General features: G+C 45.4%; 1 protein-coding gene across 4 annotated transcripts in view; it reads left to right on the top strand.

Annotated features, from left to right (window-relative positions):
- The window catches only part of UBN1 (ubinuclein 1), a 28,846-nt gene extending 5,002 nt beyond the window's left edge, over positions 1-23,844 (top strand). For 3 of the 4 annotated variants that reach the window (XM_081170403.1, XM_081170404.1, XM_081170405.1), the window contains exons 3-18: positions 323-409; positions 1,270-1,365; positions 2,427-2,561; positions 3,758-3,861; positions 4,659-5,097; positions 7,063-7,133; positions 7,876-8,005; positions 9,186-9,304; positions 9,452-9,580; positions 10,019-10,162; positions 12,808-12,858; positions 13,567-13,609; positions 14,447-15,700; positions 16,372-16,627; positions 17,586-17,675; positions 21,169-23,844. In XM_081170403.1, coding sequence (XP_081026529.1) covers positions 323-409; positions 1,270-1,365; positions 2,427-2,561; positions 3,758-3,861; positions 4,659-5,097; positions 7,063-7,133; positions 7,876-8,005; positions 9,186-9,304; positions 9,452-9,580; positions 10,019-10,162; positions 12,808-12,858; positions 13,567-13,609; positions 14,447-15,700; positions 16,372-16,627; positions 17,586-17,675; positions 21,169-21,221 — 3,201 coding nt within the window. In that variant the 3' untranslated portion in view covers positions 21,222-23,844. The remainder of the gene's footprint in view (positions 1-322; positions 410-1,269; positions 1,366-2,426; positions 2,562-3,757; positions 3,862-4,658; positions 5,098-7,062; positions 7,134-7,875; positions 8,006-9,185; positions 9,305-9,451; positions 9,581-10,018; positions 10,163-12,807; positions 12,859-13,566; positions 13,610-14,446; positions 15,701-16,371; positions 16,628-17,585; positions 17,676-21,168) is intronic. The other variant, XM_081170406.1, reaches the window with a different exon arrangement.
- The last annotated feature ends 162 nt before the right edge of the window (positions 23,845-24,006 follow it).

Here is a 24,006-nt window from a genome sequence, read left to right as displayed (position 1 = left end):
GTTTGTTTACAATGATTATTTTTAGGGCACATACTTGACAAATTTCTTTCCCGTGTGGCTGCTGGGTGTTTTTACTTTTTATTTTTAGTCTTTTAGACTGGAAGCCCAAGGGCAAGCTCTCCTGGTTTTGTCAATGCGATCTCCTACAAGCATGAACCAAGTCCCCACCTTCCCAACACACCGTGTCTACAAGCATGAATCTCCACTGAATATTCCAGACTCTCTCTTGGCCCTTGAGATAAAAGAGGCATCTCTGTGAAACAGTGTGACAACTGACTCAATTCTGATGTTGTTCACCTCCCTTTTTGCTTCCCCCCTACAGAAAAAAGACCTTGCCGATCCCTTCAATGATGAGGAAAAGGAGAGGCATAAAGCAGAGGCGCTTGCCAGGAAGCTTGAAGAGAAATATGTACGTTTCTTCATTGTGGCCATGTACCAGAATAAAGTCTTGGTTTTAGCTTTCTTCATAGAAATGTTGTCTTTAACACCAGGGTGATTCTTGTGTTTATATTCATGTTAGGAGTGTGTATACAACTAAGAACTGCTATGGTAATTACTATGGGCTGGTGCCTGATAAAGTGATGTGTGCAGCACCAGTATTCAGGGAATATGAATATTTACATCTCTCTCTTCCTTCAAAAAGCTCATGGCTGTGTGCATGGTTCTTCCCTATCCATTTTATCTTCACAACAATCCTACTGGGTAGGCTGAGATAAGGGATAATGACTAGTCGAAAGTTACCTAGCGATCTTCAGGCTGGGCTGTGGGTTTGGGCTGTGGGATATGGGAATTCAGGTCCAGGCTTCCAGGCTTCCACATCTGCCCCTGCCACCAGCAGGAGGTTCTGCAGGTGACAGATTTAAGCAATGGAAGTGTATTTGATCCATTGGACCAAAGAGCTTCTATGAATGGTTGCAATTGGGGGGGGGGGGACCAATGGCTAAAATGTTTCTGTTTGGAATAAAGTTAAATTGATATTTTAATCTACTCCTTGACAATACCTGATGGATGCTTATTTTTATATGTTTTATTACAAATATTGTGTACGTGTGTTTTAAATTCTATTTTTCCTCTCTGATTATTTGTATGGGGTTATTGGGTTGTTATTGTTATTATTTTGATTATGTAGTTTGTGTTTTTATGTTGTGATTTTATCCTGTGAACCGCCCTGAGACCTGTCGGTATAGGGTAGTGTATAAATTTAATTAATAATAATAGCTTGCCTTCTTTGGGGCCATTATGGGTAACCATCAGCCTTTCTTGTTTCAGGGTGGAAAGAAGCGCAGGAAAGATCGTGTCCAGGACCTGATAGATATGGGATATGGATACGATGAATCCGATTCTTTCATTGATAATTCTGAAGCAGTGAGTAGCAGTGGAGGGCTCTGGTTCCCAACAATAAAGCAGGTGATGAAGCTGTCTGCCCTAGCAGCAGTGGGTGCTCCAGGTAGGGTGAACATCCAGGCCACATCTGCACAGAGACCTGGTTTGGAGGCTGTGTTTCCGGGTTCCAGAGCTATGTTGTTTTTCCTGCCTGCAGGTAGGGCTGGTAGTGTCCTCTTGTCTGACAGTAAGAGCTGTTTGACAGTGGAACGGTCTCCCTGGAATGGGGGTGTGGACTCTCCTTCCTTGGAGGTTTTTAAGCAGAGTTTAGACAGCCATCTGTCAGGGTTGCCTTAGCTGAGATTCCTGCATTGCAGGGGGTTGAACTAGATGACCTTTGGGGTACCTTCCAACCGATTCTGTGAAAGCCTGGAGAAGCGCTACCAGTCAGTGTAGATGATACTGACCTCGATGGGCCAGTGAAATGACTTGGTGTAAGGCAGCATCTTACCTTCCTGTGATTTCTGGGTCATCTTCAGATTCATTCTCCTGCATGTGCCTTTTACTCTGTAGACTCTTTGGGTCTTAAATATTGCAATTGCTGGGGAAAATTTATTAAACAATTCACATTATAAAACAGTTGCCATTTGGAACCCCTCCCCAACCTACTGCAAATTGCCCAATGATCGGTAGATATTCCTGCCCCTGCTCTAGAGGACCCTAGGACCTGGGTGCATGCTTAGAGCTTTTCCCCCTTTCTTTTCTTCCTAGATGACTGGATTTTAGCATACATAGCCTGAAAGGGGGGGGGGGGTTGGGAGTGGGAGCTGTTGCACCCAAAACAAAACAGGGGAAATCAGGGCACAAAGCTAGGCATTATAGTCAGGGCAGTTAATAAAAATGAGGGAAGAGAAGTAAAGCTGTTGCCAAAATGTATTTCTGTACAAAATGATGCAGCTGTAAGAATCTGGTGTTTATGCATGTCCAAAGTGACTTCAAGGCCAATTCACTGGAAAAGTGAGCATGGTTTCATTGGGGTTCTTTCACACATACACCCATCGGTTCTACAAGAATGCTGACTGATCTCTCCTCTTTGCCCCCAGTACGATGAGCTCGTTCCAGCATCTCTAACAACCAAGTATGGAGGCTTTTACATCAACTCTGGAACTCTACAGTTCCGGCAGGCTTCGGAGTCGGAGGATGACTTTATCAAAGAGAAAAAGAAGAAATCACCTAAGGTCTGGGAATAAGATGCTCTGGGTGCTTTCTTTTTTAAATAGAGCCTTCAATAAAGTGTGGTTTTGTTGGCTTACAAAATGTGACTGCAGACAAAGGGGTCAGTGGGTGGATATAATATTTTGTTACCTGAAAGAAACTCAAAGGCTGAAATTATGTGTGGACTTACTTACCCCAAGCAAAGCAGAAAATATAAAAATAGTTGTTCAGCATAGAGGACATAAAGACCTTCAGTGCACTCTTGACAAATCAGGAAGTAGATGGTTTATAATTTACCCTGCTTGCAGTTCATATTGTAAGCAACACAGAGTGATCCCTTTAATGGAAGGTTATAGTGACTGAGGTTACCTCATAGCTAGTAGGCTTTCCCTCCCTTTAAAAAGAAATGAAAGTGCTACCTGTGGTTTATAGTTCATGGGTAGGAGGAAATCAATGGACTTACATTAGTCACGTCCATTAATTTGTTCAGAGTGTTTCTCCGGGTCCCATCTGCAATGTACATTTAAAGCAATTTACCACTTTAAATAGTCACAGCTTCCCCCAAAGTATCATGGGAATTGTTGTTTGTTAAGGGTGCTGAGAGAGCTACAGTTCCCAGAGTGGTTTAACAATCAATCCCTCTTTTCAGAGAACTTCGGGAATTAAAGCTCTGGAATGGGAATAGTGTTCTCCAAATCGCTTTCAGCACCCTTAACAGTTCATAGGATGTCTTGTGAGAAGCCATGGCTGTTTAAAGTCGTAGTGCTTTAAATGTATAGTGCAGATGGGGCCTTAGTTGGATCCAACTCACTAATTTCATTCTGTGGGTGACTTCATTGAATCTGGTAGCTGAAAGAGATGAGGAATCTTCTCTTGGTCTTTGCATGACTCCAAACTGTTGTTCTAGTATTAGGGGCTGCCTGAGAAAGTGTTTTGCAGCCCTCTTTGGGCTTGGAGACGATCCTTAACAACCTTATATCTTCCTTGCCTTTAGAGATGCTTCATCTTTTCCTTTTACCATAATGGAGAGTTAATCACTTGTTAGCAAGCGTGTTCATGAATGACTACATGCCTGAGCAGCACCTTTCTCTCTTTTCATAAAGGTGCTGCTCAGGCATGTAAATCCATTCATGAACACTCCTGCCAACAAGTGATTAAATCACTTAGTGTCTTCTTAGGTGCTACGTAATGACAATTGTTAAAATTATTTAATTCCCAGAAACGAAAATTAAAAGAAGGAGGTGAGAAGATGAAGAAAAAGAAGAAAGATGATTCTTATGAGAAAGAAAAGAAATCTAAAAAATCTAAGTTTCCCAAAACTGGGTAAGTCAGCTATTTGTATCAAAGTGCTTTTTTTAATAGACGGGTATCATCTTTCTCCTAGATGGAACTTCTTTTGTGGGTTTTAAAAAGGAAACGCTAGAAAAACAATTCTAAGCCTTGGAGTGTGATATCTAAATTAGGCTCAAATCTCTCTTTTTGCCACCAGTTTTCCAGATTTGTGTTAATCAAATCTATGTCATAAACAAACCAGGAAGGTTGTGAGGGTGAGCAAGATAAGGATTATGAATTATTTTGCATGATGCAGAAATAAATGCTATAGATGATTTTAAAAATGAGTTGGCAAGAATTTATTTTGATACAGAGCTTGTTCAGATGACCCAGCAGCGAAAAGGAGTCACGTGACTGGTCATGATTTCCTTTGTGATAGAGCAGTAAAATGAATAATGATTCTAGAAGAAATGACTCTTAAGTTATTGACTTCCACAAATACGCGTACGTTCACGCAAGTAACTTTATTTCCCCTGTCCTCTAAAATAGCACAATAAAATCTTCCTCTTACCAATTTGCAGTTAGGACAGAATGTGTCACCTTATATAAGCTGCACTGCCTCAAGCATTGCTGAAGGTTGGAGAGTTTATATGATTTACTCACAGGCTGAAAGTCTCTGTGCATTTCCCTGCAAGTTCCATGGAACATAGTGTGGCATCCGAAATAACACGTTTAGGATTCTACCATAACAATCAAATTAAAGTTCAGTGCTAGGGCACTGTTAGGTTGTCGGTGCTCAACTGGCTGGACACCTTACTTCCCTCATATGTACCATGTTTCCTTTATAGTTTCACAGCCCTGAATGCAAGCAAGGAAAAGAAGAAGAAGAAATACTCTGGAGCCCCAAGTTACAAGGAAATGCTGAAGAAGTTTCAAAAGGAAAAGGAAGCTCAGAAGAAGCGGGACGACGAGCCAAAGCTTATTGTCCCTTCTCTGGCTGAAACTCCAACACCACGGGAAGTGGAAAGCCTGCCGGATCCGCTCCTCTCTTTCTTTGGCCACAGCAGTGACAATGAGCTCCTTCAAGCTGCCTCAGCCATGGACTCCCTGACAGATCTTGATCTAGAACAGCTGTTCAATGAATCTCCAGAAGAAAGCCCTTTCCATGACATGGAAGATGGGAGTGACCCTCTTGCGATGGGTCTAGAGCAGGACATCAAGCAGCCCCTCTCCCTCCCTGAAGGACTTCCAGGATCACTGGAGAAGCGCATTGAGGAACTGACACAGGTAACAGCAGATCATACCGGATGTGGCAATTGATGTCTCTTACAGGATAGACAATACAGTGGTGCCTCGCAAGACGAAAATAATCTGTTCTTCGTCTAGCGGTTTTTTCGTCTTGCGAAGCAACCCTATTAGCGGATTAGCGGCTATTAAAGGCTTAGCGGCTTAGCGGCTAAAAGGCTATTAGCGGTTTAGCGGCTTAGAAAAAGGGGGGGGAGTGAAAAAAAATCGGAACACTCACAAGACGTTATCGTCTTGCGAAGCAAGCCCATAGGGAAATTCGTCTTGCTAAGCAGCTCAAAATCGGAAAACCCTTTCGTCTAGCGGGTTTTCCGTCTTGCGAGGCATTCTTCTTGCGGGGCACCACTGTAGGTACAGTTCTTCAGGCTAGGAAGCAGCCTCAGGCAGAGTCAAGAACACTGGTCCATCTAGCCCAGTCTTGTCTTCACTTCCCGGCCATGGCTTTGTAGAGTTTTAGGCAGGGGTTTTTCTTTCCTTTACTTGGGGTGCCAGGGATGGAAACTGACCTTTTGCATGCAAAGCGTGTGATCTCCCCTATGGTTGCTGCTTGCTTCCATGTTTTGAAGAGGTTCTTTATGGAAAGTCAGTTTGAAATATGGTGCACACAGGACAGCAGTCGAGGACAGAAGGCCGTCAGATTCTTGCTGTGGTCTGATGTGAGGTGGCATTATTCAGAGAAGTTGGGTTGTTAATGAGTGGCAACAGCCAAGCTGGCAGTCCTAGAGCCCAACTGAGCTGGGTGCTTAGGCAGTTGTGAGGTGTGTGTTCACATAGTGCCATTCTGAGTTACTTATTGCATAGGTTTGTGGAGTAAGTGGTTGTACTGCTACACCTGTGAACTCTGGAGTACAGTTTGAGGTTTAGGTGGAGAGAATCTTTGTATTATAGTTTCAATCTATAGCAGAGCTACCTCTGTTCTAGATTAACTATGCATGCCTGAAAAAGTTAATGCACCTGATTCCAGTAATGAGATATGGAATGATTTCCATAACTTTTTTTCCTTAGAAAAAATCATTAAAATGCGTATTTTTATATTTGCATTAAAAATACCTTAAGACCCAACTGTACCCAAAAACATAATAATGAATGCATACATTGCCAGTCTAATTGTGCAGTTTCAAAGTTATAATTAACTTTTTAAATATTGACTAAGAAGCATATAGCAAAAAAATTCTCTCTCATGCACGTACCCATTATATTGATTTGTGATTGGGAGTTGTTTGGGATGTGCATAAAATTAGAACCAAACGTATGTATATTCCAAGCAATTTAGCACATGGGAAAATTTTCTAGAAAAATTGCATCCTTTCGCATTTTTCCTCCAAGAATGCAAAGGGCTTTTTGAGAAAAGGCACTTTTTGAAATTATATTCCTCGTTGAACCACAACCTGTTGCCTGAAAGGATGTTTGAGTCTGGAGTATCACATTACAATAAAATCTAGATAATCAATTAAATACAGATGTTAAAACACAAATGGCAAAAAGGCAACCCAAGCAGAAAGATTCCATGCTGCTTCTGAAGATGTCCAGACTTTGTGGGACCTTCCAGAGCAGATTGGGGCTCAGGGGGTAGAGGTTAGGAGAAGGGGAAGCTCCATTGCATTTGCTGGCATGATGTTGAATCTCTCCCTCGGATTTTGGCTGTTTTGTGGAAATGAATCTTGGCTTCCAGAACTGCAGGGGGGAAGTTCCAATGGAGGAATCAATTCCGACTCATTTCAATGTTAATATCGCTGCAGCTTTCTACAGCTTTGGGCATTAACCTAGTTAGGAGGAATTGAAGCACCTTTCCTATGAGGAAATGCTATGGGGCTTTGACTTCTGTAGAATATACTGACTTCTCCTCCCCCTTTCCCCCCCTTCCCCTTACACCCCCCCCCCCAGTTGGCCCTTTCCCTGCATCTCTGGTTATTAACTATTCTGTGTTGGTCTTTTTGTGAACTCCAGGCTGCCAGGGTGGCTGAAGGAGAAGGCAAACACAAGTTCTTCAACCAAGAAATGAATAGCATATTGTTGGAGTAAGTCACTTTCCCAAATGTACCATCCGAACCCTGTGAGCTCAGAGAATGAAAGTGAGAGAATGGTGTTTGCATAAGGCAGATGTAGGCAGAAGGTACTAGTAGTTCTCTGGGTGATTTCCAGTAGATTAGGAAGGGTTACTGTCTTCCAGCCATCAGCAATAGCAGCAACAATACGACTTCTTTGCTGCTGAAATCTGGCTGCCGAAATGAAAAACCCTTGGGGCATAACCAGGAATGGTCATGGCAAGGGTCAGAGGTGTTTTGCCTCATCTAGGGCACATCCAATGGGGGCCAGTTTGTGCCAATTCAAGGTGCTGGGTCTTAAGCTTCCAAAGCTCTGCTTGACCTTAAATACTTGAGAGAAGTATATCTACCATAGGTTTTGCTCCACATGTTCAGTCCTAATAGTGCAAGAGACTACTATATAAAAATGAATGGCAACAGCCAAGGAAATCTGCCCATAGTCCATGGAAACTCTTGTTCAGATTAGCTTTTGACTTCTACATAATACGTCCTTTAGACTTTGCCATTACTGTTTGCCACTGATTTCCCCCCTTGTTGTTATTGTTTCATTTATTTTAAACCTTTAACTTTCTTTATTTAGATTTTAAATTGAAGCTTTTTAAAAGGGCCTTTGCAGTATTTTACTTTACCATGTTTTGCTTGGGCTCCCTTACTCTGCTGTCAAAGGGAGGCATTTGGATCAGAGCTAAATAGTTTTGCCTTTTTCTGCCCTCAGTATAGAGCTGCAAACTCGGGAGTTGAACAGCCAGGTCCGCTCAGGGGTGTATGCTCACCTGGCCTCCTTCCTGCCTTGCAACAAAGACACCCTGCTCAAACGTGCCCGCCGGCTTTACGCCTATGAACAGGTGAGTGGTCATGTAAATGCAGTGCTACTAGTCAGTGTAAGGTACCGGTAATTCCCTCCTGAGGCCCACATGCCAGTGGCGGATGGGTTCAGAGGCAAAGGTGGGTGGACCAATAAATGTTTTAACTTTGTACACTAAGGCAGTTTTGTCTCACACATCAGTTGTCAACCCAAACAAGCAAGGAGCATAATCAGAGTTCAAGGACATCCCCATCAGGTAAAAACAAGGAGGGTGTGTGGCCCAGGGAGAGTCCCAAGTGACAGATGCGTTGTATTTGGCACCCAGGCCCCTGGTGTAAGTGATAGTGGTGTCAACCATAGAAAGAAATGTCCCATGTCATAAACTGGATTTGTGAACATCTCTTTTTGGGCTCAGTGGCTGCTCATGGAGAAGGGAATGTGTGTTTCTGAATTTCAATGCTATCGCCATTTCTAATAAGGGATAAAAGGTTCCCACATGAGGGCTGGCCTAGATTTCCCTTTCTTTAACCTTGCAAAAAACAAATTCTTGGTGATGAAAAGGGAATTTTATTTATTAAAAGCTTTTTTAAACCCCTTTTCCAAATAGCCCAAAGTAATTCCTAACACATGAAAGAATAGAGCCATACAAAACACGCTATAAATTTCGCAAATCAAAGAGCTACAGGTTAAAACAGGAGATGACCCAGGCCAGCCAAATGCCCATCAGCAGAGAAGGGTCTTGGCACTCCATTGGAAATGTGATGAGGTAGCTTTCCAATCTTCTTTAGAACGTAGGTTCTATAATTTTGAAGCCATGTCTGAAAATATTTGACTCCTAGCTCTTGCTGTCTGAACAAGCTCTAAATATTATTATTATTCATTTCATTTCTATACCGCTTTATATTTTTAAGGAAAAAAATCTCCAAGCGGTTTACATTAAAATGTCAAATAAAAGAATCCAGAAGAAAACAGTATAGAAGAAAGTCAAATATAAAGTATAACATTCAAAGCAACATAATTAACAAGAAGTTAAATATGAAAGTTGGATGGTAAGCAAACTACATCTGAAGTCTAGACCTCGTTTAGTGACTAGGCTTAAATGAGTAAGTAAGGGGTGTGCAAAAGGAGTGCTTTCCTCTCACAAACCATCTCACTGGCTGTTTGGGCACAACTTAGCATGAATGCTGGGTCAGAGTCCTTAACTCTTTGTTTTTCTTCAGGGAGGGCGGATGAAGGACCCTCTTCAAAAACTCAAGGAAGCCATTGGCAGGGCAATGCCAGAGCAGATGGCCAAATACCAGGAAGAGTGCCAAGCACACACCCAGGCCAAGTTTGCGAAGTGCGTTTTCAACTTGCTTTTGGTTTTTGTCTCTGCATTCCACTCTGTATACACCCAAAGCTTATACTAGTGGGGAGGGGGAATATTTAAGAAGTGGATCCAATTACCATTCTGCATTTCAGTGTCCCTCTTCTCTTCTCCTTTCAGGATGTTAGAAGAGGAAAAGGACAAGGACCAGAGAGAACGGGTTTGTTCAGATGACGAGGAAGATGACGATAAAGGAGGAAAGCGGATCATGGGACCTCGGAAGAAGTTTCAGTGGATTGATGAAATCAGGTTGGCAAAGTCAGAGGGGACAAGACTGGGTTTTACAGCCTTGTTCCCTGGCTTCAGGGAAAATACACCTGTATCTGCTTTTCTGGGCATTACAGCTTTATTTGTTGCCGAGTTGGTTCAAATGTACGGGGGCTGCAGTTTTCACCCGGGTCTTGGTGTGTTTTGAATTTAAGACCTAGGGTGGGGTGTCTGGTATGAAGATGTAACCTGGCTTCAGCATTTTGGCCTTGGCGTTCATCTTGAATTTAAAGCCCAAGATTGCTGCTAGATTTAGGAAAGATCTGTTGTCTGGTTCATAGTGGTATATACATTATTGTCCAAATACAAGGGCTGAACTTATTAAGGCTGTGTTTAAAATAACCTTCCCAAACTGAAGGGGTTGGGGGACAGGGGGCAAAGAGTATGGTCTGGGTAACCTAGGTAAACTTCCTCCTCTAGGGATTTGCTCTGTCAGGCGGTGAAAATCAAGCTGGATGGATATGACCGTGAAAAGAACAAGGCTCAGTCAATGGAGGATTATGTGAAGACTTTCCTGGATGCAGAAATCAAGCCACTTTGGCCAAAGGGCTGGATGCAGTCCAGGTGAGAGGGAACAAGGCTGACTATAATCACTATGTGCTATAATTTAGACATAGCAGAGGCATCCCAACATCCGAAAGGTACTCCAGGCCCCATCTCTGACCCTATTGGCAATGCTGGCTCTGTCCCACAACATCCTGAGGGACACAGGTTCCTCAGCCCTGCTTTCAATGTAGAGAGGGCAAGCCCACAATAATGGTCACTTTGAATGTCAGGAAATGGCAGTTCAGCTATTTTATTGATACCTGTAGTTAGGGCTGTGCAATAAATTTCCATACCCTTGAATACCGGTATTGAAATAACGTTGTGATAAGTGTTTAAACAAGGCAATATACCTGTGAACAAAAGGTTGAAACTTGACAGCTTCGGAGGAGGTAGCCTAGCCGAACAGATACTTTACAGATACTTTGCAGGTTTTGTTTGCTCTCTCCCTCTTCCCTCCCATAAGCCTTCACACAAACTAGGAAACTCTTTCAGCTTCACTGGTATGTTTCTTGCTACTTTCATCAGTGAGAAGGTAGTCACATCTCTCCTTGCTTTCTTGTCCCTCCCCTCTGAGAAATAAAGATAGAAGCCCTTAGCTGCTGCCAGTTTTAATCCCTAGCAAGCACACAAACCAACTCTTTCAGCAGAACTTCCTGCTCTCAAAACTCTGAGCTCAGCTATTTATGCAGAACCAGCTAACAATCCAGGAGCAACTCCCCTGGCTAGGCCAGGGGTCTGCAACCCGCGGCTCCGGAGCCGCATGTGGCTCTTTTACACCTTTGCCGCGGCTCCGGGGCGGATACTAGCGAGGGGAGGAGGCGCATTGTACGCCCCGACACTCCCCACTGGCAGACGCTGTACTGGCTGTGACGTTGCATGGGGGCGGTGCGTGCGTTAGTCACGCACCGTCCCGACGTCACCTTCCCGCCCGCTGTCAGATCGCGGCTCCGGAGATATATTTGTTTTAAATGTCGCAATGGTTTTGCGGCTCCCAGGTTTTTTTTCCTTCGGAAACGGGTCCAAGTGGCTCTTTTTGTCTTAAAGGTTGCAGACCCCTGGGCTAGGCTATCAAAGATCCAGGGGAAAAGTAAACAGGGAATGTAAACAAAGAACTGGAAAGCACTTCTTCCTTCCTTTCTTCCCTCCCACCCACCCACCCTCACTGGTGGAAAAAAGGGGAGGAAGTGTGTTTATTTCCCGCCTAAATAGCTTTCCTCCACATTAAAAAGGAAGTTTTATTTATTTATTTAAATGAGACTAAGTCTTCGCTTGCTTGCTTGCTTGCTTGCCCTCCCTCCCTCCCTTTGATACAAAGGGAGAGATTGATGGGATGAGGGCTTTTGCGGGGGGGGGTGGCTTCTCTGTCGGAGAAATGGAGAGGAGAAGATTTAACTGGTTGCCTTCTGCTGAAATGTGAGGTTGGCTATTGTGTGAGAATGGTGCGGAGGGTGTTTGTCGGTAAGCAGTGCAAGCAAATGTGTGTCTACTCACAAGCAAGCCCTACTAAATTCAATGGGGCTTACTCCCAGGAAAGTAATAGTAATAATAATAATAATTTGTTATTTATAATATTATTTATACCCCGCCCATCTGGCTGGGCTTCCCCAGTCACTCTGGGCAGCTTCCCAAAAAATATTAAAATACTGTAATACATCAAACATTAAAAGCTTCCCTAAACAGGGCTGCCTTCAGATGTCTTATGAAAGTCTAAAAGTAGAAGTTTAGCTGAACTCATTGGGGCTTATGCATGCATAGATTCCGCTTAGACCTCTGAGTGGGGAAGCAGATGCAACTTTACTAGTAAATCACTTGAACTATTTTTAATTTAGTTGAAAATATAGTATATGGAAGTCATTTTTAATAAATCTACTACTTCCTTACATTGTAAAGCCCTCAACCGCCATGGGGAGGCGCAGGAAGGCCCCCCACCACTGTGGGGAGGTACGGCAAAGCTCTCTGCCGCCCCAGGGAAGTGCAGCACACCATCCTCTGTGATGGGGCCCTCCACTGCTGTGAGGACTCCTGGTCAGGCCCTCTGCCTGCAAATAGGTGTAGTGAGGACCTCCATCGTGGGGATTCCCAGTGAAGCCCTTGTCATCCGTGGGGAGGCACAGCGGGGCCCTTCTCCCCCGCAGGGCAGCCCTCAGCCGCCATGGGTATATATCATGATATATTGAGATATCATGATTTCTATTTGGTGATCTATTGTGATATTGAAAATCAGATATCACCCAGCCCTACCTCTAGTGTGAGTGTCAGTGGCATGACTGCGAGTAGAGTAGTGGGCCAGGCAGCTGCATAGGATGAAAGGAGACCTGCAAAAGAGGTTGCTCCAGATGTTTAACAGTCTAAAGGGGTCTTCAGAAGGACAATATGCAGCATTGCAGCATGTTTACTGATGGCTCACTTGCTGCTCAAGTTGGTCATCGTCATCTTTGATTTACATACATGGTTTCTAACCCACAGCAAGAGCTGTCTGCATGTTTTTGTGTAACTTTTCTTTGCAACAGTGGGGTCTAGAAACTTCCTTTTAAAAACAGAAAGATTCTGTTCTCGGGATTCTGCTAGAGGCACTAGGATCTTAAGCTTGAAAGGCTCATTTCTGCTGCTTGGAGATCTGATTCCCAACAGGTCTGGCTCAGCTTCCTCTCTCCTTTTTTCAGGACCCTCTTTAAAGAAAGCAGGCGAGTGCATGGTCACCTTACATCAATTCCGTGAGTATCTGTCCGTGCTTGCAGTACAGGAAATCTGTCCTGTGCTCGTGCTGTTTAGTCCTTGGTCACGTTTTGTCACTCAGATGGCAACTGTGCACGTGGATATCCTCCAGCATGGAGAAACATGAACTTCTGCAGGGCCTTCTGCCTTATTGCATGTTTTTTATTTGTGGATCAGACATGAGAAATGGCAGAATAGCACTGCCAGCACATCTTCGGTGAAATAGCAATGCTGGCAAAATCAGATAAAGTTTGAAGGAACAAACTGGGGTCAGTATGTGCTATACTGTACAGCAGCAGGCATCCTTGGTGAATGTACATGTGAAGCTGCCTTGTGCGGAGTCAGGTCACTGACCCACATGGCCTAGTACTGTTTGCTCTGACTGGCAGCAGCTTTCCCACTGATTCCCTGCCCCCCGCCCCAGCTATGTGAGATGCCAGCAACTTAAAGGTGAGACCTGGCACATACCAACCAGGTCCTCTGCCACAGAACCACAGCTCATCTTTATATGTGTCTGCACCCCAAACACACACAACACTCCCCAAGGTTGTTCACCATTTGAGCATATGTCTCAGTTGTAACTGGCCCCCATGGATTGTCATAGGCACTAGAAGGCTTAAGGTTCTCTAGCTGGCCTCCCCTGGCAGGTTACATCATGCTGACCTGGAAGTAAGATAATCTCTTCTCTTACTTTTGTTTCCCTACAGAACAAAGAAGAAAGTCATGGCGCCTCCAAAGGTGAAAGGAAAGGTGAGCAGTTATACCTGGGCTCCTATTAGCACTCATCCCTGATTGCGTCTTCTTGGGACATATGAGAATATGGGGAAGATACAGTTGCTTCTTGTGTACATTGAAACAGCTCTCCAGGACCCACTCCTATGATGTGTGCCCTGAGTTTACATGGTGCTTTTCTAGATTTGATTGTCAAAGCAATGTAAGCCCAGCTAGTTCCCTGCGATGATGGCCTTGGAGATGAACATTAGACTTTTAAATGTGTGTTTGGCAGGGGTAGGGGCAGACAACTAAGAAAAGTGAGGCCAAGGTCCAAGTGAACAAGATGAGTGTAAGCCAATGTAGTTAAAGGATGCTTAGGTACTGGCTTTGAGGGATTTGAGCCAAAAACTTCATGGAAAAGAGGTGTAGCAAATTGGTATCCTTCCTGGATTAATTGCCTTCAAGTAGGCTTTGTCCTGATAGAAGAACTGAAGTAGTTTCTACAGCATTCAGCACTACAGCTGCAGGAAGTATCATGTTGTAGGAAAATGCATGTCTAGCTGCATCCAAAGCTCTCTCCAGATGTTCATATTCCTGCATTGCTTTTAATTTTGCTGTTGAAATTGCACAACTCCGGAATGTATGGTATAAAGAACTCTGCCGCTTTTAACATAAAAGCAACCCCATTTTAATCTTCTCTTCCTGGTAGCAATTGTGCCTTTGCACAGCATGTACACAGCTCCTTCTGTAATCCATTTTATCTAGAGCCTTTGGGCAAGTGATACTCCTTCAATTTAAAATGACTAAGAAAAAAATAGCTGGGCAAATAGCATTAAGTCTACAACCTGTCTAATCTCCCTTTCGGTCTTCCAGGAGTCGTCCTGTAAGCCAGATAAGAAGTCGCCCCTTCCTGTGCCCTTGATCCACTCAAGCAGCGGAGTTACGCTTTCTCCAGAGTCGCAGGGAGTTGCAGTTGGCCTCAGCCCTCAGACCAGGGAACTCTTGGCCATGAGTTCAACCCCAACTCCCAGCAGCACAGCTGCTCCTCCCACTTTCAGCATGGACGACTCTCTGGATGAGGACTTGATCCACAATGCTGCTTCGTCTTTGGAAGCTGTCTCCAAGGAACTGGCTGTTCTTAACAGCCGGACGGGGGGAAGCCCTGACTTCACCCTCCCCACCACCCCAAAGGTGCCTTTGGAGAAACCCCCCATTCAGACCACATTGGAAGAGAAGAGGAGCTTCTCCAAGCCAAGCCCCTCACCTGCCCCATCTCCAGCTGGCAGCTCTCTGCAGTCACCGCTCAACTTTCTGGCCGAACAGGCCTTGGCACTGGGCCAGTCTCCTCCAGACAAAAAGACAGAGAACTCCAGCTACAGAGAACTCTCCTGCCAGGCTCCCCCTGCCAAGATTCCGGATGCCCACCAGTCTAAGCCGAAGCATCACAGCCTGCCACGCACCGTTCATGGGCCCCAGACCTCGACCCCAGTCCAAACGCCCCAGGTGAAGGTGTTCCCCCTGGGCTCCCAGCAGCAGAAAAACTTTTCCGCATCCCCTCCCTTTGTCAAGCTGCAAAGTCCCAAGATCATCTCCCCTTTGCCCCAGCGGCCTTCTCTCCATCAGCAGGTCAAGACCCCCACCAAATCACCCGGTTTCCATTCTTCTTCCTCCTCCTCTTCCTCCTCTTCGACCATCTCCCCAGGGTCTGGCAGCACCCACAAGACCCCCAATTCCTCTTCTCTGACTCTGAGCTACACGGGGAAGCACCCCAGCACCCCTGGCTCCTTGGGGCAGTCGTTCAAGTCACCTTTTGTGGCCTTGTCACGTCACATGGCAGCTTCTTCCAGCAGCTCCACGTCCAGCATATCCACAAACCAAATCTCCTCCTCCTCCACGGGGAACCTGCTCCCAGGCACATCGCTTCCTTCTCCTGGGCAGGCTCCCAGTCGCTTGTCGCCAAGTTCCATGGTGAAGAAGGCCCTGGTCTCCCAGAAGCTGACCTTGGTTGCTCCACCGGGGGGTCCGAATGTCAGTTCAAGCGGAGGGACGCAAGGAGTGGCCAAGTTGCTGACCTCTTCTTTGAAGCCCGCTGTAGTTAGCAGCACTGCAACCTCAACGCCTGTGCCGGTAAGTGGTCCCTCCCAGAGGCCTGATGTCAGCTGTTCCTTTTTCTTTTGCCCTGTGAACTTCCCTGTCTACCTTGATTTGGCTGCTGCTGCTGCTACTCTTTAACTCACTGTTACCAACTCATGCCAGTGAGAGCCAGTGTGGTGCACTGGCACAATGTGGTGCAACCTGGGAGATAAGGATTCAAATCCCCACTTGGCTACCAAGATCACTGGGTGACTTTAGGCCAGTTACTTACCTCTCAGCCTGACCTACCTCATTGGTTGGTGGCTAGGATAAAACAAAGGCAGAAGAATCATGTGTGCTGTCTTCAGCTCCTTGGAAGGAAAGGTGAGATGTAAATATAGCCAATAAATAAATGTCCTCTTTCATTCAGGAGATGTGTTGCAAGGCTGTCCACCCCCTCAAAATCTGGAAAGTGATTGCTAGAGCTGTGTCCTGGCACACTTCTGAGGGACCTGCACCAGGTGGCATTGGGTGGGAGAAAACAGCTTCTCTTAGCTATTGGCAGTAATTTCTGGAGGCAAGGGAACTTTCTTTCCTGGAAAGGTTGAAACCCATCAATTGAATTCTGAGGTTGTGCACAAGCCTCTGTGTCACATGCTTCCATGACTGATGATCGTGGACCGTTTCTCTGTTCTTCTGATGGTTGCTTTCTCTCTCCTTCCCAGAAAGGAGCCAGCGGAGCAGTCCTACTTACCAGTTCATCTTCCTTGAACGTCCTGTCTCCCGCTTACAAGCCTGGCAACCCGAAGCTGCCAGCACCAGCCCTGAGTTCCACCCCGCTAGGAATTATCTCACCAATCCATTCCTTCCCTCTTCATGTGATTTCCTTCAGCTCTGAATCGTCCCCCAAGTCAGGGGTGTCGAAGGACGCCATTGTCACAGGACCGGCCCCGGGGACTTTCCATCATGGCCTTGGCCACAGTAAGTGTTTGTGAGGGAAATAGGGGCCCGCACTCCAGGGAAACAGCCGTTGTGAGCCCTGGGGGGCTTAATTTGGCCCTCAGGCCAGAGTTTCCACACCCATGCGTTTAATGGTCTGGGCCTACCAGGAAGAGGTAGCCTTTCCTTTGGTGGTGGAACTGCCTCCTGTTCCTCATCGGCTATTGCCTGTGCCTGCATTTAGGTGTCAGGTAAAACAGCCTTGTCTGTTCAGCCACTCAGAAACTTTGAATGTACTGCATCAACATAATCTGCTGGTTTTTTTATTTGCTAGATGTCTATGCCTTTGTTGTATTATAGTGCAGTTTTGGAGCTCATGTTGTGAGCCGACTTGGAAGCTACAGTTGTGCTGTGGGGTGTAAATAATTTTAAAGAAAGATGTGGGAAATGGGAAAGCAGCAGGAATGGCTTGCCCTGGGCAACAGTAGAGGTCCAACTGCCCCTGTGACCTATTCCACGATGGCTTGGTATGTGTGAATGGAGCCCTTGCCGTCACAAATCTATATTTTATATCCCTCACATTGTTCTGGATCAGTTGCTTTTCAGCAGAGTCAGTTCATGCATTGGGCTGCCAGTAATGCACAGGGATTATAACCCACTCTTGGTTTGCAGGGGCTCCGCTGAATGTCAAGCTCCACAATCAGCACTGGTTGGACAAGCCAGGCTTCTTTCCTCTTTTCCCCAACAAGTCTCAGCTTGAACTGAATTGTGCTTTGTAGCCCATCAGTTGAACTAGTTCCACTTGATTGTTGGCTGCAGAACTTGACAGACATTGGGGAGGGAGGGGCCGCTCTTCTTCATTAGAATCCACCAGCAGACATCTTCTTCTCTGCTTGTTTCTGTCTTCAACATACATTTGTTTCTCCTTTATTCCATCCTCCTCCTCCTCCTCCTTTTTCTCTCCTTTCTTTCTCTTTCTCTCCTCTTCCCCATTTTCTAGGTCTTTTGGCTGGCTTGCCCTCCAGCCTGCGCCAGGCAGCGCCCCTCCCACTCTCAGTGCTGCCTGCCCATTTAGCACACAGCCTGCCAGGTAACTACTCTGCTGCTGCTGCTGCTGCTGCTGCTGCTGCTGTTGTTGTTTGTCTTCTGCACTCGTGACTCACCCCGCAGGTGCCCTCCTGCTTTGCAGCAAGAGAGCCGCCACCCTTGCCATTGACTCCACGTTCACAACTCACGTGGTTTAGGAAACCTCTGTAAAGCCCAGGATGCTCTAATGCCATCCAGTTCTTTTATTTTGTAAGGAACAGATTTTATTCCAGTTTCAAACAATGCTATTTCAGGAGAAAGATACAAAAATATCCATTTCTTTTATTGAAGCTGTGCTGGAACACAGGAAGCTTAAATAACCCTTCCCCTTAAATATTAGGAAGCTGTCTTAAACAGAATCAGATCTGTCTAGCTCAGTATTGTCTGCACCGACCGGCCATGGCTCTCCCAGGTTTCAGGCAGGGTTCTCCCCCCACCCCTGCCTGAAGATGCCAGGATTGAACCCGAGGTCTTCTGCATGCAAGGTAGATGCTCTGCCACCAAACTACATACAGCTGCTTTCTCAGAAAAGCCCCAGGTTACAATTTTACTCTCCCCACCCCAAGGCCTTTCTTTCTGTGAAACACACATGTGGATTAACTGTTGCCCACATGGCACAAATGCAGGGCTGAGCTGGCTTTTAACATGGGTGGCTACAAGATATTTTCAGTGGCCCATGGAGAACCTGCAATATTTGACACTTTTCAAGGTGGGGGGCTTAGTTTCTGCAGGTCTTGCAATCTTGCCTCAATGAGAGTTTTAAATGTTTTTCAAAGGATTTCCTTTAAGCGTTCCTCAAATATCCACCTGGTTTTTGAGCTGCAAACGTCTGTGTTCACTGGGCTTCTTGAGCCCTCGTCAATCTTCATGTCTTTATTTCCGGTAACACTGACGCTTAACTGCCAAAGGGGAGCTGGTCTTGACTGATCAGTCCCAAGAGGTGTTGAAAGCCTTGCAGCATTAAGTGGGACGAAGCATCACAGCTGCACTTTAACCCAGCGGTAAATTGAGTGGTGAGCACTAAATGAGCTAGCAGGGAGCAGAAACAGAGAGGAAAGAAAGAGGGGGAGTTCTTCATGACGGGGAAAGGGAGTAATTAATGTGGAGGTCAATAAAGTAACTTAGGGAGTGGGAGCATAAATTGTTTCATTTGGGAATGATTTCTAAGGAAATGAATGGAGAGGAAGCAAGAAGGTTGGTGTAGGAAGTTCTTCAAGTAGGCTTTAATGTTTTTATTTGGAAGACAAGGAATTACATTTGTGGGTAGGGAGAGGAAGAAGGAAGCATTAATTCCAGTAAAAATAGTTCCTTACATGCTGGTTGTGGCCTCCACCTTACGTATCACTGATATATTTCTTCTTCTTTTTTTTAAAGAAAGAAATAGAAATAAGGTTTCTCTTTTTCTGCTATGCCCATTTTGGCATGTATGCCTTGGTGGATTGGCTGTGGCTCAGTGCAGCCCTCTGCTCGGAAAAGGTTCAGCAACCTGTTTTCTAAAGCCTTGAAACAAGACATGGATGCTCCTGGCTTGCACTAGGTGTTCAGAGGAACTATATGGCAGTTGGCAGCCTCTTGTTAAACTTTCAACATAGAAGTCACTTGGGGATGTGTTTTTTCCCCATTTAGGAGGTTGTTTCTGTAGGTTGCCCAATCTCTCTGAAAGTGCAGAACATGGTGCCATGGCAACTTGGTTGCTTCCCCTGCCCCCCTCCCTGCTAATTAATTTATTGCTTGTTTTTATTGCAAAGTTGTTGCTAATAACTTGTGGTGATGCTGCTGCTGCTGCTGCTACTTCTGTTTGTTGCAGGGGGGGTTGTGCTGCTGTGTTGCGTATTTTAAATTGCGATGTTTTAATTCCTTTGGATCTTGTGGAGAACATAGGAAGCTGCCTTCGTTCAGTCAGACCATTGGTCTACACTGGCGGGCAGAGGCTCTTCAAAGTTTCAGGAGAGGTTGGTGATTGAGGCTGGAACTTTCTGCATGCAAAGCAGATGTCCTGCTAATGAGCTCCAACCCTTCATTCACTGCCTTGGGTATCTAACATACTCAGAGTGTAAAAATAGCATTTACATTGCTTAGGAACACTTCACTGCATAGTAACAATACTTCAGATAACAGCACAGAGTGCAGTTATTATTAGCTTTTCTTCAAAAGCTCAAAACACTCTGGGTGGCTGAATTTCAGCGAATCCTTCGCCAGGCCTTGAGGAACTTCCTCAAGTAGCGGGGTTGCTACTTTGTTGTTTTTTACTCGGAGTAAAAATATTCCTCTCTTGGGAGACCCACATTCAGGAACCCTTTCCCAAAGGAAATCCACCTCATTGCTTTCCAGTGGCCAGGGGAATAGCACGTATTGGTGCAGGAGCTTTTGAGGTCTCCTGGATGCGATTGGATGGGTAGATAGCTGAAGCTTTGTAAGCTGACCTTGAGGAAGCATGCTTTGGAATATGTTCCAGAGCCGGGGTAGGGGAACTGTGGCCCCCTAGATGTTCCAGGACCCTAACTCCCACCATCCCTGACTATGAGCCTTGCTGGCTGGGGTTGATGGAAATTTGAGTCCAGCAACCTCCATCCCTCCTCCAGAGGATGGGTTTTGCTGTCTTGCTCGTGGTCTACAGGCTGAACTTTGCAAGTGTGCATCACACAGAGTGCTGTGCCAGATAGCAACCTGCAAAGGAGCTGCCACAGGGAGAACTCTCTCTTTTTGCCTCCGCTGCTGTGCTTTTGTCTTAGTCTACACCTGTAGTGCAACATGGTCATAGAATGGACTGTTAGTGCTTGGCACATTTAAATTTTATTTTTTAAAGCATTTATTGAAGAGGGGTTGTAGCCTCCCTGTTGTGTGAAAGGGTTTGCTTTTACTTAGCACAGTATGTCATTCCTTCACCTGTATAAGGAGCACAGTGCATTGTACCATCCTGGAACTCTACAGATTTTGTCACCACATTTTGCTGCATGTTTAAGACAAATCATCCATAACTCATAAGTACTTGATTACACCAGTGATGCACTATTGTGAACCAGACTTACTCACCAATCATACGTGATATCAAGAAGAGTCTTGGGTGTGTTTTTGCCTGCCCACAAGACCCAGGATGAGAGAGAACTTAGCTAGGGGAACCTAAACGTTTGTTGTGCACATTCATTAGAGCATGGGAACATGGGTACCATGTTTTCCTTCTTCCCTACTATCCGTCTTCCTCTTCTTTGGTCCCTGCCAAATGCTTGAGAAAGCCTTACTGTCCCATGATGCAGTACAAAGGACAGCAAGGCCCAAGCTGTAATCATTTGAGGATCCAATTCTGTTTACAGAACTTCAGTTTTTCAGTCACAGGTTTTTTTCAGACTGCAGTGATCATCCCTTCCTGTCTGTCAATGTCTCTATTAATTAAACTCTTATGGCTAGTAACACTTGCTAATCGTTTGGTAAACTAAATGTTTGGAGCTTCCACTGCTGGGGCGGGGACAGTAATAGTTCTTCTTTTGCATCTCTTTCAGATACATCTCAGCTGCATGGTAAAGGGTCCAATGTACAGCCACGGAAATTGTGACAGTTCGAAAGTTGAGGACATGACAAGCCCTGATAGGGACTTGCAGAATGAAGCCACGGACGCAAGGTGCCCTTTCTCCCCACCCCCCGTTCCTTTTTGAATGGAGTTGATCTGGAGGTTCCTTCCCTGTTTGGACCAGTCCCTTTCCACAGGGATCTGTGCCTCGCACTAAGAAAGGAAGCACTTAACTGGTGCCGTTCTGGCAGCTGCCCTGGCTTCACATACTTCAGGCACCAGAGTGGGAGGGAGAGATGCAGCACGACAACCCAAGCCCTTCTTGTCACATACCTCTGAATCCAGTTTCTCACTCCTTGATTTTCCAGTGGACTATGTGAAGGTGCTGGAACATTCCTGCTTTGGGTTTACTTGGCTGGCTTAAGCTAATCAAAGAGTGATAGTCACAAGTGGTTCCTCCCCCCCCCCCCTTTATGGTACCTGTAATAAAGCTATGCTGACATCAACCAAGAAGACCCACCTTCCTCTGTGGCATCTTTTGTAAAGTCAATCAGCTCATTGGTCTTCTCAGAAGAACAGAGACTTGTGAGGCCTTGAGATGCATTCATGAACACTGGCATTCTGATCTTTTTGTGTTGCTTCTCTGCCTTTTATTTTCTGGTATGGTCAATCCTGCCCTTTCCCCTGCCCTGTCATTACCACTGAATGCATAGGATTGGACAAGTCCCCTTTCTTTCCCAGCATGTCATTGTGTATAGCAAAGCCGTAATTCCAGTGCCTTTTATGGTGGAGCAAGAGTGCAAAACATTTCAAGCTCTTTTTGTGTGGGCTCTCTCTTTTGTTGTTGTTTTTCCCCCCTCAAAAATTCTTAGCTGTATTTAAGATGTGTTGGGCTTTATTTGATAAGAGCTTTTTTTTCTGGAGTTATACACTACTTTCTGGACTTGACCTTATGGAGTTGCCTAGTGCCAAGCAGAGTACAAAATAGATATTGATCACTAGGTGTGGAGTATGTGGACCTGAGTTTCCCCAAAAGCAGGGATGGGGAACCTGTGGTCTACCTGAAGATGATGGACTGCAAACCCCATTGTTCATGACCGTTGGCTATCCTGGCTGGGGATGGTGGGAGTGAGAGGGCCACAGATACTCCATCCCTGCCCTAAAGCTGTTTCCCCGGACTCAGATTTCAGCAGGTGTTCTGTAAGCAAGGTGAGATCTAGAGCTCTACTTTTGCTCTACTGGAGGAAAGAGTTCTGCATACCGGTGCACAGAGACATGGGTGTGTGGAGCTGGCCCTCTGTAGGACTACTGGGTTGCGGACCATTATCTATTTGGAAATGCTGTGCTAGCACCAGCATGATCATGGAGCCATTGTATTCTGGTGACAGGGCAGTTCCCTCTGAGAACCTTTCCTGTGCAATCACTGGAAACTGGGCTTGACCCTCTTCATTTAAGAGCTTGCTCAGGCTTTTCTAAGAAGCTTGGTGGCTAAGCTCTTTTGTGGAGGTCTGGGGAGTAGTGTAGGCTCATCAGGGCCAGCGCCAACCCAACCAGGGCTCTTTGCTGGAAAGTGAAAGTGGTTGTGCATCAGAGCTGTCATAAATACCTTGCTTTGAGGAGGTGACTGACAGCTCAGTTGGTCAGTGGGTAATTTGTGTAAGAGAACCAGGAAGGGGTGGGGGCTGAAGGACTAACTAAACCTTCCCCCTCTTCACTTGACCTTTTTGTCCCAGCATGCTGCTTGCCCTGGGGAAAAAAGAAGTTATGAGAAACATTGCCACAAAGAGGGGCACATATGGCAATCCCTGTGAAAAGAGGCTTGCTGGAGCAAGCGGCCTCTTCTGTTCCTGGAAGGCCATAGACCAGGTTGGGGCCAGTGGCTGTCAAACAAAAACCACATGGCTCCTCAAGGTACTCCCTTCCCTTCAGAGCCCTACATTGGATGGTTCTTCCTTGGTATCAGAAAGCTCTTGATCCTCTAAGTGGTGTGAGCCCCATTGTTTTGAAAAAAGAGAAAGAAAATAAATCACAATGAGTTCTGCTTGGATTATGACCAAATTTGGAGCCAACTTCATTCCTTCAACATGCCTGTTTTGAAGTCCAAGTAAATATGGACATAAACCCTAATTAATTTGTATATCTCCCCAACAAAATGAATTGGATAATGTCAAGTTTATTTATGAAAATATATCCATTATTTCCATGAGAAAATAAGAATAATAAAAACACTAGGTTGTAGTAAAAGAGCCAAAGACCAAATGTTAAGGTTGCCAGTTTTGAAGCACAGACATTTGTAATAGATGGGCGTGTTTTTTGTTTTTGCTTTTTCTGGTCAGGCCTCAATCCTGCTGGGTGCTAATTACCTCTTGTGAGAACTGTTTTATCATTTCGACAGGATTGAGGCCTTCTTGAGCTACTTGCAATTCCCCTCTTGTTGCTCTCCCTTGAAAGCTTCTGTTGTCAAAAGCTACCTGTGCATTTGCAGTGGCTGGAGCAGAAACTTCTTGTTTTAGAAAGAAATCTCATGAAGCCTCTTGCCTCAGGGAAATGTTATTTCTTCCCCCTCCTCCTTCCCCACCTTTTCTTTTGCATTGAACAGTGAGAGAACTTAATCAAACAGAGCCATGGCAGGGCAGGGTCTATCAGCGTTTGGTTGGGACAAGAACAAGAGCACTGGGGTCTCTCTCTCTCTCTCTCTCTGCCTTGGCTTTGACCCTTTTGGGAGATTTTTGTTTATGGTGGGCATGTGCACCACCAGATGGCACTTAAAAACTTAGAAAAGCAGCGTCTTTGAGTGTGGGAAGAGCTGCAATTTATTTTTGTGTGTGTT

The sequence above is a fragment of the Podarcis bocagei genome, assembly GCF_964188305.1.
Source record: "Podarcis bocagei genome assembly, chromosome: 14".
Taxonomy (NCBI): Eukaryota; Metazoa; Chordata; class Lepidosauria; order Squamata; family Lacertidae; genus Podarcis; species Podarcis bocagei.
This window is presented reverse-complemented; position numbering and strand designations above follow the sequence as displayed.